Source organism: Danio aesculapii, chromosome 10 (genome assembly GCF_903798145.1).
Source record: "Danio aesculapii chromosome 10, fDanAes4.1, whole genome shotgun sequence".
Classification (NCBI taxonomy): domain Eukaryota; kingdom Metazoa; phylum Chordata; class Actinopteri; order Cypriniformes; family Danionidae; genus Danio; species Danio aesculapii.
The window spans coordinates 18,221,972-18,236,263 of record NC_079444.1 but is presented as its reverse complement, the minus strand read 5'-3'; the positions used below and the strand labels follow the sequence as shown (position 1 = coordinate 18,236,263).

Genomic DNA, 14,292 nt, shown 5'->3' with positions numbered 1-14,292 from the left:
TAATGGTCTTAAAAATGTCTTAAAAAGACAAATTTGACTTGCTGAAACCTGCAGAAAACGGTAATTTTATATAGGGATATTTTTTCTTACGAAAATGCATCGATTTTATTCGTCATGTGAGACACTTTTTATAGATGGATGTACTTTAATTGACTTATTCTGGACTGTTGAAACATTTTAATAAACAAGCTAGCCATTGCCATTAGATCTTGAAAAAGCCAAGGTAAATTTTTAAATAACTTAGACTGTATTCGACTGAAAGAAAAAAGGCAAATACACCTAGGATATCTTGAGGGTGAGTAAACCATGGGCTTATTTTTATTTTTAGGCTAAACTAACCCTTTCATATAATAGCAATCTTCCCGCATGGTATTCAAATGGTATTGAATTTTGATGATTTTATAATATCATATCAGTTAAAAAAATATATCACTTCAGTTTCTCTGGTTTCTTCTAAATTAGAAATAAAAATGAAAAGTAAAAGTGTAGATTATTATTTTGTTTGCATAACATAACAATTGTGTTAGGGGCAGCACGGTGGCGCAGTGGGTAGCACAATCGCCTCACAGCAAAACGGTCGCTGGTTTGAGCCTGTGCTGGGTCAGTTGGCATTTCTATGTGGAGTTTGCATGTTCTCCCAGTGTTCACGTGGGTTTCCTCTGGATGCTCCGGTTTCCCCCACAAGTCCAAAAACATGTGGTGTAGGTGAATTGGGTAAGCTAAATTGTCCGTAGTGTATGTGTGTGAATGAGTGTGTATGGATGTTTCCCAGTGTTGGGTTGCAGCACGAAGAGCATCCGCTGCGTATATATATATATATAGTGTAATATATAGATAAACACTGTGAAGAAATAACTACAGACTAACCACCTATATATTTTTTTAATCATTTCGTATTAATACAGTACATTTGGCCATTTAATGTATTTATTCTTGTAAAAAAATCAGTTTAAATATCTTAAAACAGAAATATTTAGGAGAAACCTCAAAAAACTGCAGAGCCGCATTCAAGATACCCACAAGGTGGCGCTCCTGTACACCAGATCCATCGAGATCCTTGCTTTTTCTCATATTTCGACGATTTAAGATTCACAACTAGTCAAAAATCATTTCACACAGGCTCACCATCCATCTCGCATAAGGAAAGCTGGTGAACTTTGAGACTCAGAGATGTTTCAGGTCCATCATATGAGTTTTCATTCAGCATTACAGCACTCAGTGATGCATGATCAAATCCAGATGATAAACCCTGTGGAGATTTGGGCATATTTTGAGTCGCAGGGGCCGGAGGGCTCCAAGTCTGGTGTGTTCGGCTCAGGCAGCGTCCATGCAGAACGTTCTGGAAGGCTTTCTTGAACTCCTGGCTGAAGCATGGGTAGATGATGGGGTTCAGGCAGCTGTTGAAGTAGCCAAGCCAGAATGTGATTTTAAAAACAGCATCCGGGGGTCTGTGGGATGGGAAGATGGAGCCTTTGGGGACACAGAAACAAAGAAAAGGCTAAATTTCAACATTCTGCGAGAGACCTCCAGCTTCATTTGTAAGATAAACCTAAAACAATGCTTTTGGATGTTTCATATTTTTAAAATCCTTGCTTTGATGTGCACATTTCAGCATTTTGAAAGCTTTAAAGCAACGTTTTTATTCCTTTTTATTTTTAATTTTTGGAAAATGCTGATTTTACAAGTCCCCTAGAGTTAAACAGTTGAGTTTTAACATTTTTTGAATCAATTCAGCCAATCTTCGGATCTGGCAGGAGCATATTTAGCTTAGCTTAGCATAAATCATTAAGTCAGATTAGAACATTAGCATTTCACTCAAAAATGTCTTTATTTCCCATTTAAAGCTTGAAACTTCTGTGGTTACATTGTGTGTTAAGTCTGACAGAAAATGAAAGTCTAAAGAAACAACAACATTTGCTAGATTTACTGGCTTAATCTTTTTTTTATTTTAAATATATCTGACTATGACCTTTTTAATATTCACTGCAGACATATTTTGTCCTTTATTTTTGCTAAAAATATTAAACAGCTTTTTCATTTTTAAAATTCAGTTCCATCAAATGTTTCAAAAGCAATTCAACATTGCAAAATGTAAACATTTTCTATAATTTTAGAATATATTGGCAATATACATTAATCTTATAAATTATTTGAGTCAAAACCCTGAAAACTAATGTGGTGGTGAAAAATAAGGTATGGCTATTAATGTGCGACATAAATACCAGTGTTACGTTCGTCCCCACAGGAACTCTTGGCATTTTTACCTGTTTCACTTTAAATTAAAAAACAGAAATGTGAAGCTAACTGTGGGACACAGTCCCGAAGTCACATGATATTTGGCAGCTCCAACAAGAGTTGCATACTGAATGTCCTGTTATAACCTGGAAATCAAATGTTCTCAGAACTTCGAAAAAATCGCTTTGTTACTTTCGTACCCGCTCTCCCCTGGTGATTATTTTCAGGTGCTGCATGATATCATTGCACCTGCTTCAGCCATTGTATGGCGACAACATTTCTTGATAATTACACCAGAATGAGAATATAGTCCCTGGCCATGTTTACCTAAAAAATAGCAGCTTTTCATTTGCCATTTATTCCAGAAGATTCAAGCATTAAATAGCGAAATTATGAGATTTGTATTCATTTTAATGGCAAGATGATGATGGTCTAATCCAATCCAATGATTTAGTGCTCCCACCAGACCCATAGATCAGCTGAATGGATTAAAAAATTGTAAAACTCTTGCTATCTAAGCTATTTATTCTAAGGGAGTTGTAAAATGAGGCTGTTTAAAAAAAAGTGGAGTGTTCCTTTAAATCAGATGCACATAAATGACTCAATAGCATCTTAGCTCTCCATTTTCTATGCACGCTTTTTTTATAAAACATTCAAAGTACAAATTATACACATTTGCCTGCAAATGCATGCGAAGTGCATATAAAAGACTGGGTTTTCTCCACTAGGGTTGCTGTTTTGCATTTAAAAGCCTCTATTCTCTATGAATTCTTTTACTTGGCGGCATGAAACAGACTGCATTGCTTCTGCTTTCTTTCATATTTCATCCTTTGTTGTAAACAAGCTCATTTAAATGCAATCTCAAGAATGATGCCCATGCTGTTTATGTACAGAGGCGTATAGTAGGAGAACATTGGGTTATTTGGAAACATGGGGAATAAATAACATAAAGGCGTATCATTTGCAAAATGTGTTTCGCTTGAAAATGGTCTGTCTATTAGATTTCCTTATTACACATGCCTCATTTAAAATAAATATTCAGAGCATTGCTTTCTACTTACATGTTTTTGCACCCAGTTGAAAGTTTATTTACTCATCCTCATGCCATTACATAAACTGACCTATATGTCCTTTTCTGAGCAATAAAACTGAATGAGGATGAAGCAGCCGAGCACTAAAAAAGAAACTTTAATGTTTGGGCCAAAATGTAATTCATTCAAATCTCAGTAGCAGCCGTGTTTGTTTGTGTTTACGATTATTTTTCCTCTGAAAATAAATCCTATCAAATATCATTTGTACTGTCGTATATGCAAGCTGGCACTAGCACAAACGTAGGTTGAGTAGTTATTCATAGCTATTCCAAAGAAAGAAAATAATAATATTATAACAACATTTTAAAAAAATGTTTGTTTAGCCAAATCTATAGCAAAAAAATATATATATATAAAAAAACATAAGTATACACACACACACACACACATTAAATAAAATATAAGCACAAAAGAAAACACAAAAGCAAACCAATCAAATAAACAAAATTACCTAAATAAAACACCCAACAAACATGGAAGGGACAAAACAACACAGAACAAACATTCATTCTTTTCAGCTTAGATCCTTTATAAATCTGGGGTCGCCACAGCGAAATGAACCGCCAACTTATCCAGCATATGTTTTACGCAGCGGATGCCCTTCCAGACGTAACCCAACACTGGGAAACACCCATACATTCTTGTACACATACATTCTATTACACCAGCAGCTAGCTCTCCGCAACTCTAACATGATTGGCCACTGAAGTTAAGCAGAGCTGTGCCCGTTCAGTACCTGCATGGGAGACCACATGGGAAAGCTAGGTTGCTAACAGAAGTGGTGTTAGTGAGGCGCTCAACCTGCGGCCTGTGTGGGTCCTAACGCCCCAGTATAGTAAAGGGGACACTATACTGCTCAGTGCGCACCGTCTCTTGGATGAGATGTTAAACCGAGATCTTGACTCTTTGTGGTCATTAAAAAAATCCCAGGATTCTTCGAAAAAGAGTAGGGGTTGAACCCCGGCATCCTGCCAAATTTGCCCGATGGCCTCTGTCCATCATGGTCTCCTAACCACCCCCATATGATAATTGGCTTCATCACTTTGTCTCCTCTCCACCAATCTGCTGATGTGTGGTCTGGTGCAATATGGCTGCCATCGCATCATCCAGGTGGATGCTGCACACTGGTGATGGATGAGGAGATTCCGCCCAAAAATGTGTGAAGCACTTTGAGTGTACAGAAAAGCGCTATATCAATGTAAGAAATTATTATTATTATTATTATTATTAATTTAGCATATTTTTAGCAATTTAGCCAATTTAGCATACTTAATTCACCGATACCGCATGTCTTTCAACTGTGGGGGAAAACGGAGCACCTAGAGGAAACCCATGTGAACACAGGGAGAACATGCAAACTCCACACTGACTCCCACATCAGCCAACTGACCCAGCTGGGGCTTGAACCAGCAACCTTTCATGTTGTGAGGGAATCGTGCTACCCACTGTGCCACTGTGACGCCCACAAAACAGAGCAAACAGCATAAACAAAATAAAATACCAACTAAAAGCAAAACAAAAAGTTTCTGAAAGTATCAGACACTTTAATCGTTTTAAGACAAAGCTTGTTCGGGTTGGATAAAGCCATGTGGTTTGAATCCCCAAACATGTACATTTTATTTATAAATTAATATTCTAATTAACATAAATAATAATAATAATCTCCGTTCCTCACACAAGTCTCTATGGTGTCAGTGCAAATATAGTGCACAAGAATCACATTCATTACTAATATATTTATTTTTGTTAGTTTTAGGGACATTGTATTCACAAAAAAAAGTTTATACTCACTAATAGGCAGCACAAGAAAAAAGGGCAGCCAGCAAAGCACGAAACATCCCACCACAATCCCAAGAGTCTTGGCCGCCTTCTTCTCCCTTGAGAACTTTAGCAGACGCATAAAGGCAAAGTGTGAGCTCTTCAAGCGCATTGCGTCCTCCTTCCTGGTGTCATTCTGGGATTTTCCACAGTGGATCCGTAGAGTCACTCCCTGCTCAGTTAACCCATTCGTCTGCCTGCTCTTACTTATTGCACGAGTCTTGTGTCTGGCCACCACATACACCCTACAGTACATTGCCAGAATCACTGCCAACGGCACATAGAAGGAGCATGCGGCAGAGAAGATGGCGTATCCTGGATCTTCATTAACTCTGCACACCGACTCGTCCTCTGGCATTGGTTCCCTCCATCCAAATAGCGGCCCGACGGAGATAGCAGCTGAAAGGGCCCAGAGAGCTGCCACTGCCGCCATTGCCCTTCGACCCGTAGCAAAGGAAGAGTATTGGAATGGGTAACTGACGGCCATGCATCGATCCACAGAGATCACGCATAGGCTGAGGATGGATGCCGTGCAGCACAACACATCAAGAGCGGTCCAGGCATTACATAAATGACGACCAAACACCCAGCGACCCAAGGCTTCAGATATAGCAGAGAATGGAAGAACCACAGAGCTCAGAAGCAGGTCTGCGATTGCCAGATTTCCGATAAAATAATGAGTCACGGATCGAAGGTTGCGATGGCATGCCACTGAGAGGATAACCAGGATGTTACCCATCACTCCGAATATTAAAAAAAGCACCAGAACTAGACCCAAAACCAGAGTCTTGGTGATGTTGATCTCCAATTCAGGTATGGCAGAGCAGTTGGGACAGTTTTCAGGAAAGAATGTTGAATTGATGTAATCTTCTTCTGGGAGCATGCTGGTCATGATTTGAGTCTCTACATGCAAGTCTGATTAAAATGGGGTTGATGATAATCCTCCATGCCTTTCAGTGTGTTTGTGGTTCAGTAGCCTGGGCAGGCAGACTTGAGAACCTCAAGTGAAATTTAATCTTTTCAGGGATCTTTCAGGGATATCAGCCATCATAGTTTTTGTGATCTTGAAGCATGTGACCTTAAAGAGAAAATATAAAACATTAGTACAAGCAGTGTTTCTGACGCCATTTTGTTCTCACAGCAACCTCTACCAATCAACCTGGCTAATGCTAACAAATGAATGTCAAACCAATATTTTTACATCTCCTTTATTTGTTGTGGAGCCCTGTTGTGGATATGCATGTCATAATTTTGCCAAGTATAATACGATCCTGGATCAACATCTGTGTTCATTTTTCTGCATCATTTTTGTTGGAAAATGTAATCCATAACCATTCCCTACCCCTAAACCCAACCATAACTCCCTTATTCCCAAACTTAAGCCTAAATTTAACATAAATGGTAAACATATCCCTTAAATCTGATTGGCTGATTGGAATGTTGATCAAGGACCAACAAAGCTGTTAATCCATGTCCTACTTGGTGAAATCAGGTTGGCGTTGTGGATATACAACAGTGAGCCAAAACAGTATGATCATCTGGCTTATAGTCAGGACTGCTGAGCGTATCACTGGCACTACCCTTTTTACACTTCAATAACTGTACTCTTCCAGAGTGAGTAAAAGGGCGCACAAAATCACTCCGGATGCCTCGCACCCAGCACATTACCTGTTGGAACTGTTACCGTCTGGTCGGCGCTTTAGAGCTCCAAGCACAAAAACAGCCGGACACAGGAAAAGTTTCTTTCCTCAGGCTGTCTACCTTATGAATAGTTAAATATGCCCCAACTGTGCAATAAATATGTGCAATACTTTCTCATACGCACTTGTACACAGCACCTTATATCAATATACGTACAATGCAATACTTTCTATATTCGCATTTGTACACAGCACCTTATAGCCTGTATATTTATAACAAATCTGTACAATTAAACATGCAGATTTCTTGACTAACTGCATCTATGTTTAATATTTATTGTCTTTTGTCATATTTATTTTGTGTTGTCACTTGTCACTTTTTGTACACTGGAAGCTTCTGTAGCCAAAACAAATTCCTTGTGTGTGTGAAGCACACTTGGCAATAAAACTGATTCTGATTCTAATATACTGTTGGAAACCATACAGGCTTTATTTGAGATGGGTCTGTTTTTATTTTCATTATCGTCCCACAGATGATTCACTTTGTTCACCCTGATCCGGCTTGCATTTCCACTTCTAACAGTCCTCTTACCTTGTAGATTTGGTGTACGCTAGAAGAAAGCATTCTATTTTAAGAAGAAAGCCATATGGGCCATTCACATATCACATCATTTGTGTATCAAAATTCATTATTTCAAATGTAGACTCACGCAAATCGAGAAAGGAAGTGCACACCTCATGCTTTCCACATGTTTAGATGCAACATTTGAGCCACCCATAAACAAAAAACAGGGCAGACATACAGCAAATTCTGTTATTGCTTCTTGACATGTGGCTGTTTGTCACAAGAATATGGTAAGCTTTGTTTAAGCAAGGTTCATTGCTGCAGCACATCATTGTAATATTATGTGGTGTAGATCAGCGTTTCTCAACCACGTTCCTGGAGAACCACCAGCTTTGCACCTTTGAAATAGGTGTGACGGACAAAGGAGACATCCAAAACATGCAGTGTTGGTGGTCCTCCAGGAACCTAGTCGAGAAACACAACTGTAGATGATGGACTGATAAAACGAGATTAAATGACATTGATTCCTGAGCAATGTGTGCAGTCTGACAGGATACATTATCATTCTTAAAGTGGCTGCATTCACCAGGGGTACAATTGTGTAGAAGAGGCATATCTCATTTCTGCAATAGTGTTTAGGTACTGTAGGCATCACATGTCAGATATATGGCCACCTGAATAAATTTATGTCCATCCTGGGTTTCCCTACAGCATGTTGCTCAGAGCATTCACCACATCAGACAGGGGATCCTCTTCCACTCTTCCAAGGTCCAGTTTTGATGCTTGCAAGTCATCAAAAGCAATATGTCTCTGACTGGTCTGCAGCTACACAACCCATAAACATTAAAATTTTGACTTTTGTTCACTTGGATGAAAGAAGATAGTCTTTGTTGTCCTTATGCATCAAATGAGCATTGGACACCCCACGCTCTGGTTTGACTCTTCTCAAAACTTTGTTGGTAGATATTCACCAATGCTGACCATGAGCAACCCAAAAGCCTTGCCATTTCAGAGAAGATACTCTGACCTATTTGCCTTGCCATAATATATTGGCTCATATTAATCTCCCTCAGATCATCATTCCTGCCCAATTTCTCCTGCACCCAACTGGATGATTACAAGAATTGATTGTTTGCTTATGATGTCATGTTGCCAGATGGTAATGCGTGACCTTTAAATGAGATGATCAATTGGTGGTGATGTTTAGGCTCAGAAGTGTATTTCTTTAACCTTGACATATATCAACAACCATTAAGTAGGTAAAGAGATTTAGTTGAGTGATGAACTCAGTTGGCATTATTATTTGATCAATGTCTATTTTGCAAGCCAAAACCGATGCAAGTTTTAAGCTTTTCTTTGTAAAAGGCCAGGAAGAGCTGTTACTGTGAGATGTAAGCCAGCAAGTAATCCAGTCCTGTGAGAAAGAGAACTGCTTGAAGGATTCCGTCAGTGATTCAGGTAGAAAACACTACTGTGTCTTAAATTGCATGCGGTATACTGCATTTGGTTCAAAACTAACTTTGCAACCATTAAAAGAGGATGTTGTATACTATATAAATGTGTGCTGTAGTAGTACGAAAGTCACAAAGCCTACTACCTAGAATGGAAATGCAGGATGCAGGACTAATCTTCTATTCAGACTAATTGGCTAATCATTTTGAATCATTCAATTTATCTAACTGATTTGTAAGAAGCACAACCTCTTGATTGCATATTTATGTTGGGCCTTAATGAGCAATTATTGTTTTAATAGTCAATAACATGACTGTGAATATGTCTTTAGCTACATATTTCTTATTCCCTATGGTATAGAAAATTGCCAGTTCAATCAAGTTACCAATTTACGAGTTATTTCAGTGCAGTAGTTTTAGATATTTTAGGTACCTCAGTTCCCAAAATCTTTAAGGACTGATTTATTTGTCAATATTGTTTAGTGAATTAACTTCAGGAGCTCATAAAGGGGCCAAAAACAAACATTTTCCCTGAAGCAGAACTAAAGAAAACTCTTGAGTATTTAATTCTACAGTGGATTCTACAGAAAAGCAATTCAGTTTGTGTTGCCAAAAATTATATAGAAAAAAGCTTTCAAGTTGATTAAGCAAAGCTTGGCGGGAACTTATTGAAAGATTTATAGACAAACCAGACAGCAACACAGACATCCATAATGGCAAGAGTAATATTTCAACAAATCATAAGGAAATAAATGTGGCTTGTACTTGCAAACAAAATGCAGATAAATGCGTCAAATAAAAAAAATATATATAATAAAAGTAAGGTTTATTATTTATTATTATTATTAAATAAATGTGTGGTGACTCAGCAGTTTGTATTTCATCCATCTATTGAAGAACTGACTGGGCCAAAATTAGCGGTGAACAAAAATAAAAGATGATCATAAAGACATTGATTTTTCTGATGGTATTCAGTGTAGTGTTTGACAAATAATGACCTAAAGTCTCCCGTAATTTTCAGAATCGTATTCACTTTAGTAACTGATACTGAAGAGTGATTTTTTAAAAGCAAAACAATATGACAAATTCAAATAATTCAAAGAAGTTGTAGCATACTTTTTGTTGGTCAATTTTCACCCAACAGCTACAGCAAAATTGTAATTATATTGTAATTTTTATTTGACAGGAAACGTTTACAAGTTCAGCATGAAAAGTATTGGAAAAAACAAATGGATGTTAATTGTCACGTGACCTGAGCTGTTAAATTTGTTGACACCATGATGGCAGCAAACTTTCATAAAACACACACCATTTAATGCGTTGTCTTACGATAATAGGCTATTATCTGTCTGTTACATAATGCTGGTGTGTCACATACAGTAAATCATAAATAACGTAGCCTATATAGTCATGCAGTGCACGAATTGGAATACTCGTGTTTCAAAATTTAGCCTATATTTTAATTATGAAAATCCTATTCAGAATCTTATGTTAAATACAACACAGTAAATTAAAAAAGAAAGAAATTATTTTTGTTTTACATAAGACTGAAAATAGCCTATTACATCAGTTGTTTGCAACTTTTAAAATCATATTTCCAACACGGTTTGAGATGTGAATAATTTGTGTACACATTTGTTTAAATGAGTTAATACCGTTAATAAGTCGTTTTAAACATATAGCCAATAATATGGTACAAAAACACTACAAGACAACTTACAGGACTTGGTGAGACGTGCATGCATGTGACAGTTTAATTCTGTTAATGCTGATCCTGATTGTCTCATGAATATGGTCAATTACGATTATATGTTGTTATTATTATTTTATAGCATAACAACAGTCGCGTCTGCAAAAAGTTTCACGTTCGCAATTGTAATCAATCAATAAGTGAAAACGTCTTTATAATTTCATTCTTGTTTTTCATCATTCTGACTAAATACTACTTCTTAAAATAAAGTACACACTTACCGTCACCGCAAGAGGAACGTCTATTGAGATGAGAGTTTTATTCCCACTCGCTCGTGACATTTAAGAAAAGCAAAAACACGAGGCAGAAGAGGAGTCTGACGGGATGCAGAAGTGTTTGCGCAAACATCACACAGTCTCTCTCTCTCTCTCTCTCTCTCTCTCTCTCTCCCTCTCTCTCTCTCTCTCATTTACATGATAAAAAGGAGGAATCAGAAAAGTGTGCTCTGTACATCAATGCCCTCAGACATCACTGCATCATTGCAAGTTTCCCCTAAATAATAGATTTTTAAAATCTTAAAATGTTGTAAGCATTTTTTTTCTCTCAAAATGATAATCCACAAATTTCATATGCATTTTATATTTAACTCAAAAGATTGGAAGTAAAATGTGAAAACATTCCCCATGTAGTATGACAGCTAAAAAGGTTATCCGATCAAAAATACACATGATAAATTAAAATAAATTCTCAAAATTAAAATAATAATAATTATAATGTTGTTTTTTTATTAATATTTTAAAATATACATTTTTTTTATCTGACTAATTATTAATATACACTTAGGAAGAGGGGGTCCTGGTTTTCTCCTGGTTTTTTGATGGGTTTTTAGATGTTGCTTGACCAGTGAATCAGCAGTGCATGCAGGATTGGAAAGATCCTTCCACCAGCGAGGAACATTGAATGAAAAGGTTTTGGAAAGTGACTTATAGTCTCTCTGTGATGGTACCACAAGGTGACGCTCATACTCACTGACTGGAGGCTCCTGAAGGGAACGTAGTCTGCAGGAGCAGGTGGAGATAAGAGCATCGGTGATTTGAACTTGATACATTATTTAAATTCATAAATCGACTTATACTGAAGTCGTTATGCTCATTTCAATGTTACGATATGTGTGTCAATGTTGATAACTAATAAAAAGCAAAATCATGAAGTCATTGATCCGTATACAAAAATAAGAACTTCTTTATGCCTCTTATAGCACTAGGTCTCCATACGCTGGTTTGACATGAAACTTTCTGAGCACACTTTGTGTCTGCTTGACCAGTCTGTGGAGAAAGGTATAATTTATCAGCATTGATCACCGATGTCCCTGAAGGTCAGCTTTGGTAATGAAAGTGAATGTCACAGCCAAAGAAAAAGAAAAAAAACCCAGCATGATTTATGTGGCGATATGAAATGGCGTGTTCACCTGGTGGCAGTGAAAGTCACTCTGTATTTCTCAAACTGTGCAGTGCTTTTTCTCAGACATCCATCATCATGATTGGTTTCATAATATATATTTCACAATAACCCTTGGCCTCACTCCAATGTAAGACTTTGTTTTGAATTTTTATAACTTGTATTTCCATTTGTTTTCATTGTATGGAAAAGAGCAGCATGAACATTCTTCAAAATATCTAATTTTGTGTTTAAAGTCCTCGTAGACTGGAAGTTGCTGAGACTTTTATTTAGTTTGTTGATGGATTTCCAGCTAAAACTGAAAATTGAGTAGGGGTGGAGCTTTCTTTTTACACATCATTCACTCATAGCAAATTAACGGTAAACGGGGCGTGGTTATCTTTAATGTAGAGGATTCCATCAAACTGATGTCAAAAGAAAACAAGCCCAAAGGCGGAAGCAAATGCTCAGACTTTAACCGAAGATAACTAAACAAACTTTTTCATTGGATTAACTTGCATGGATTAATTGTTTCCCAAAGAATGTGCGCTAGCAAAATAAACATCCCACAGAGACATTAACAGAAGATAGAATTACAGAGAGAGAGAGAAAATGATAACTGAATTTTCAGTGAATGCTTATATATAATAATAATAATAATAATAATAATAATAATAATAATAATAATAATTAATTAAGAACACATTCACCATACGTCTTCATTTTACATATTTATAAAGTTATTTTGCAACTATTTTTCAACCAAGAATTCAAGTACATGAGCTTTTGAGTCATAAAATTAAATCATCATCATAAGCTCAGTCCATCCATTGTATGTTTTCTTACATTATTCATGTTCCCCCTTGCTGTGCATCAAGAACAGAACTTTGCGCAGAAGTTTAATGCAAGGGTGACCGATTGCCTGCATTGGCTTTGAATACGTTGGCATGCATTTCCCTCCGTTGTTGTCACTTTAAATGTTTAAGCTGTTGAAGCACTCGCCTAAAAGCTGCAGGCTCACGACGTGCTGTGAATGTTAAGGCTCCTTCATTGTTGTCTTGTAGGGTTACTTTGGAAGTCGGCCAAAGGCAGCAGTTGCATAAACCATAAAGAATAAGACACTAACAATGGATCAGATGAATGAGGTTTAGCACTTGAGAGAAAAATTCAGTTCAACGCTATCCATTATAGAATATTAGAACAAACAAAAAATGGTGCTTAAATTCTCACTGCATACTTAATATCGTAAAGTATGAATTCATAGAAAAACAATACATAATTCACAGGCTCACAGTCAGCTTGGCAGAAAGTTTATGAATGCATAATGTACTTAGTGAGAATATTTGGGGTAGCAAGTGTTTTGTGATTAATTTTTTCAGTATTTTACATTTGTTTGTGGAGAACTGCACTGATATTCAAAACATTTAAAAGTTATATTTATTAAATTTACTTGTATCTGCAGCTGATGAGCAGTGAAGAAAAATAGCATGGAAAATAAATTGCTTTTTTCAGTGTAATCAATTTAATGCAATCTAATCTAAAAATCAATTGATTCTCCTTATCTATTTTTATATGCTCTCAAAATATTATTTTAGTAAATTATTTAGATTTTTTAAAAATGGACATATTTATTAAATGGTTTTATTATTAATTTTAATAAAAATAAGCTATATTTTTTTCTTTTAACTGCTTAATCATTAATTTAAAACATTCATCTCATTATACTGGCGTTATTAATCAATTTATTAGTTATTTAAGTATTCCTTAATACTATTTTGCTTGAAATGTGACTTTTAATTAATTAATTAATATTATTTATTCTACAGATTCAATATTCTTTTGTTCTTGTATGTGCTGCCTTTTTCATTTTATTGCATATTTATTACCTTATTTTAATGATTCATTTTACAGATATTTCATATCGATTTCTTAGTTGTTCAATTTAATAGAAAAAAAATATTAATGTACAGTTAAAATCACTTTAACTTGTAATTCTTTCATGTGTAAAGAAATGTTCACTGATTGAGTAGTTTGTTCATTCATTCACTTTTTGCTTGTCTTGGCTTTTTACTTTTTGATTTATTAGCTATTTATGTCACTGACGTACTGTACATTTATGGAGTGCGAAATCTTCAAAAACAATAAATAAATTAATACTCAAAAATATAAATAAATGGGTAAATAAATCCATAAATTCCTGCATATATAAAAAAACAAATAAATAAACACGCAAATAAATAAATAAATGTATATAAAAATCCACAAATTCCTGCATAACTAATAAATATATAAATATTAAGAGTGCAGGCAGTTAAATAATTAAATACATTACACAAGGGGAATAAGGAAATGCTAAACTGAAAGT

The 14,292-nt window shown here is 36.0% G+C and overlaps 1 protein-coding gene across 1 annotated transcript; it reads right to left on the bottom strand.

The window, feature by feature from the left end:
• Positions 1-900: 900 nt before the first annotated feature.
• Positions 901-10,865, bottom strand: adra1ab (adrenoceptor alpha 1Ab). Its single transcript, XM_056466971.1, has 3 exons — positions 10,772-10,865; positions 5,118-6,222; positions 901-1,470 (listed from the first exon to the last, which is right to left on the bottom strand). Exons 2-3 carry the CDS (start codon positions 6,034-6,036, stop codon positions 1,112-1,114), a joined length of 1,278 nt encoding a protein of 425 aa, XP_056322946.1. The 5' UTR covers positions 6,037-6,222; positions 10,772-10,865; the 3' UTR covers positions 901-1,111.
• Between the last annotated feature and the right edge of the window lie 3,427 nt (positions 10,866-14,292).

Bases quoted from the DNA above. Each gene is read 5' to 3' on its own strand.
- adra1ab (XM_056466971.1), bottom strand. From the start codon at position 6,036: ATGACCAGCATGCTCCCAGAAGAAGATTACATCAATTCAACATTCTTT. The intron at 1,471-5,117 runs GTGAGTATAAAC...GTGTCCCCAAAG, and splicing joins TTTTCTTGTGCTGCCTATTA to GCTCCATCTTCCCATCCCAC.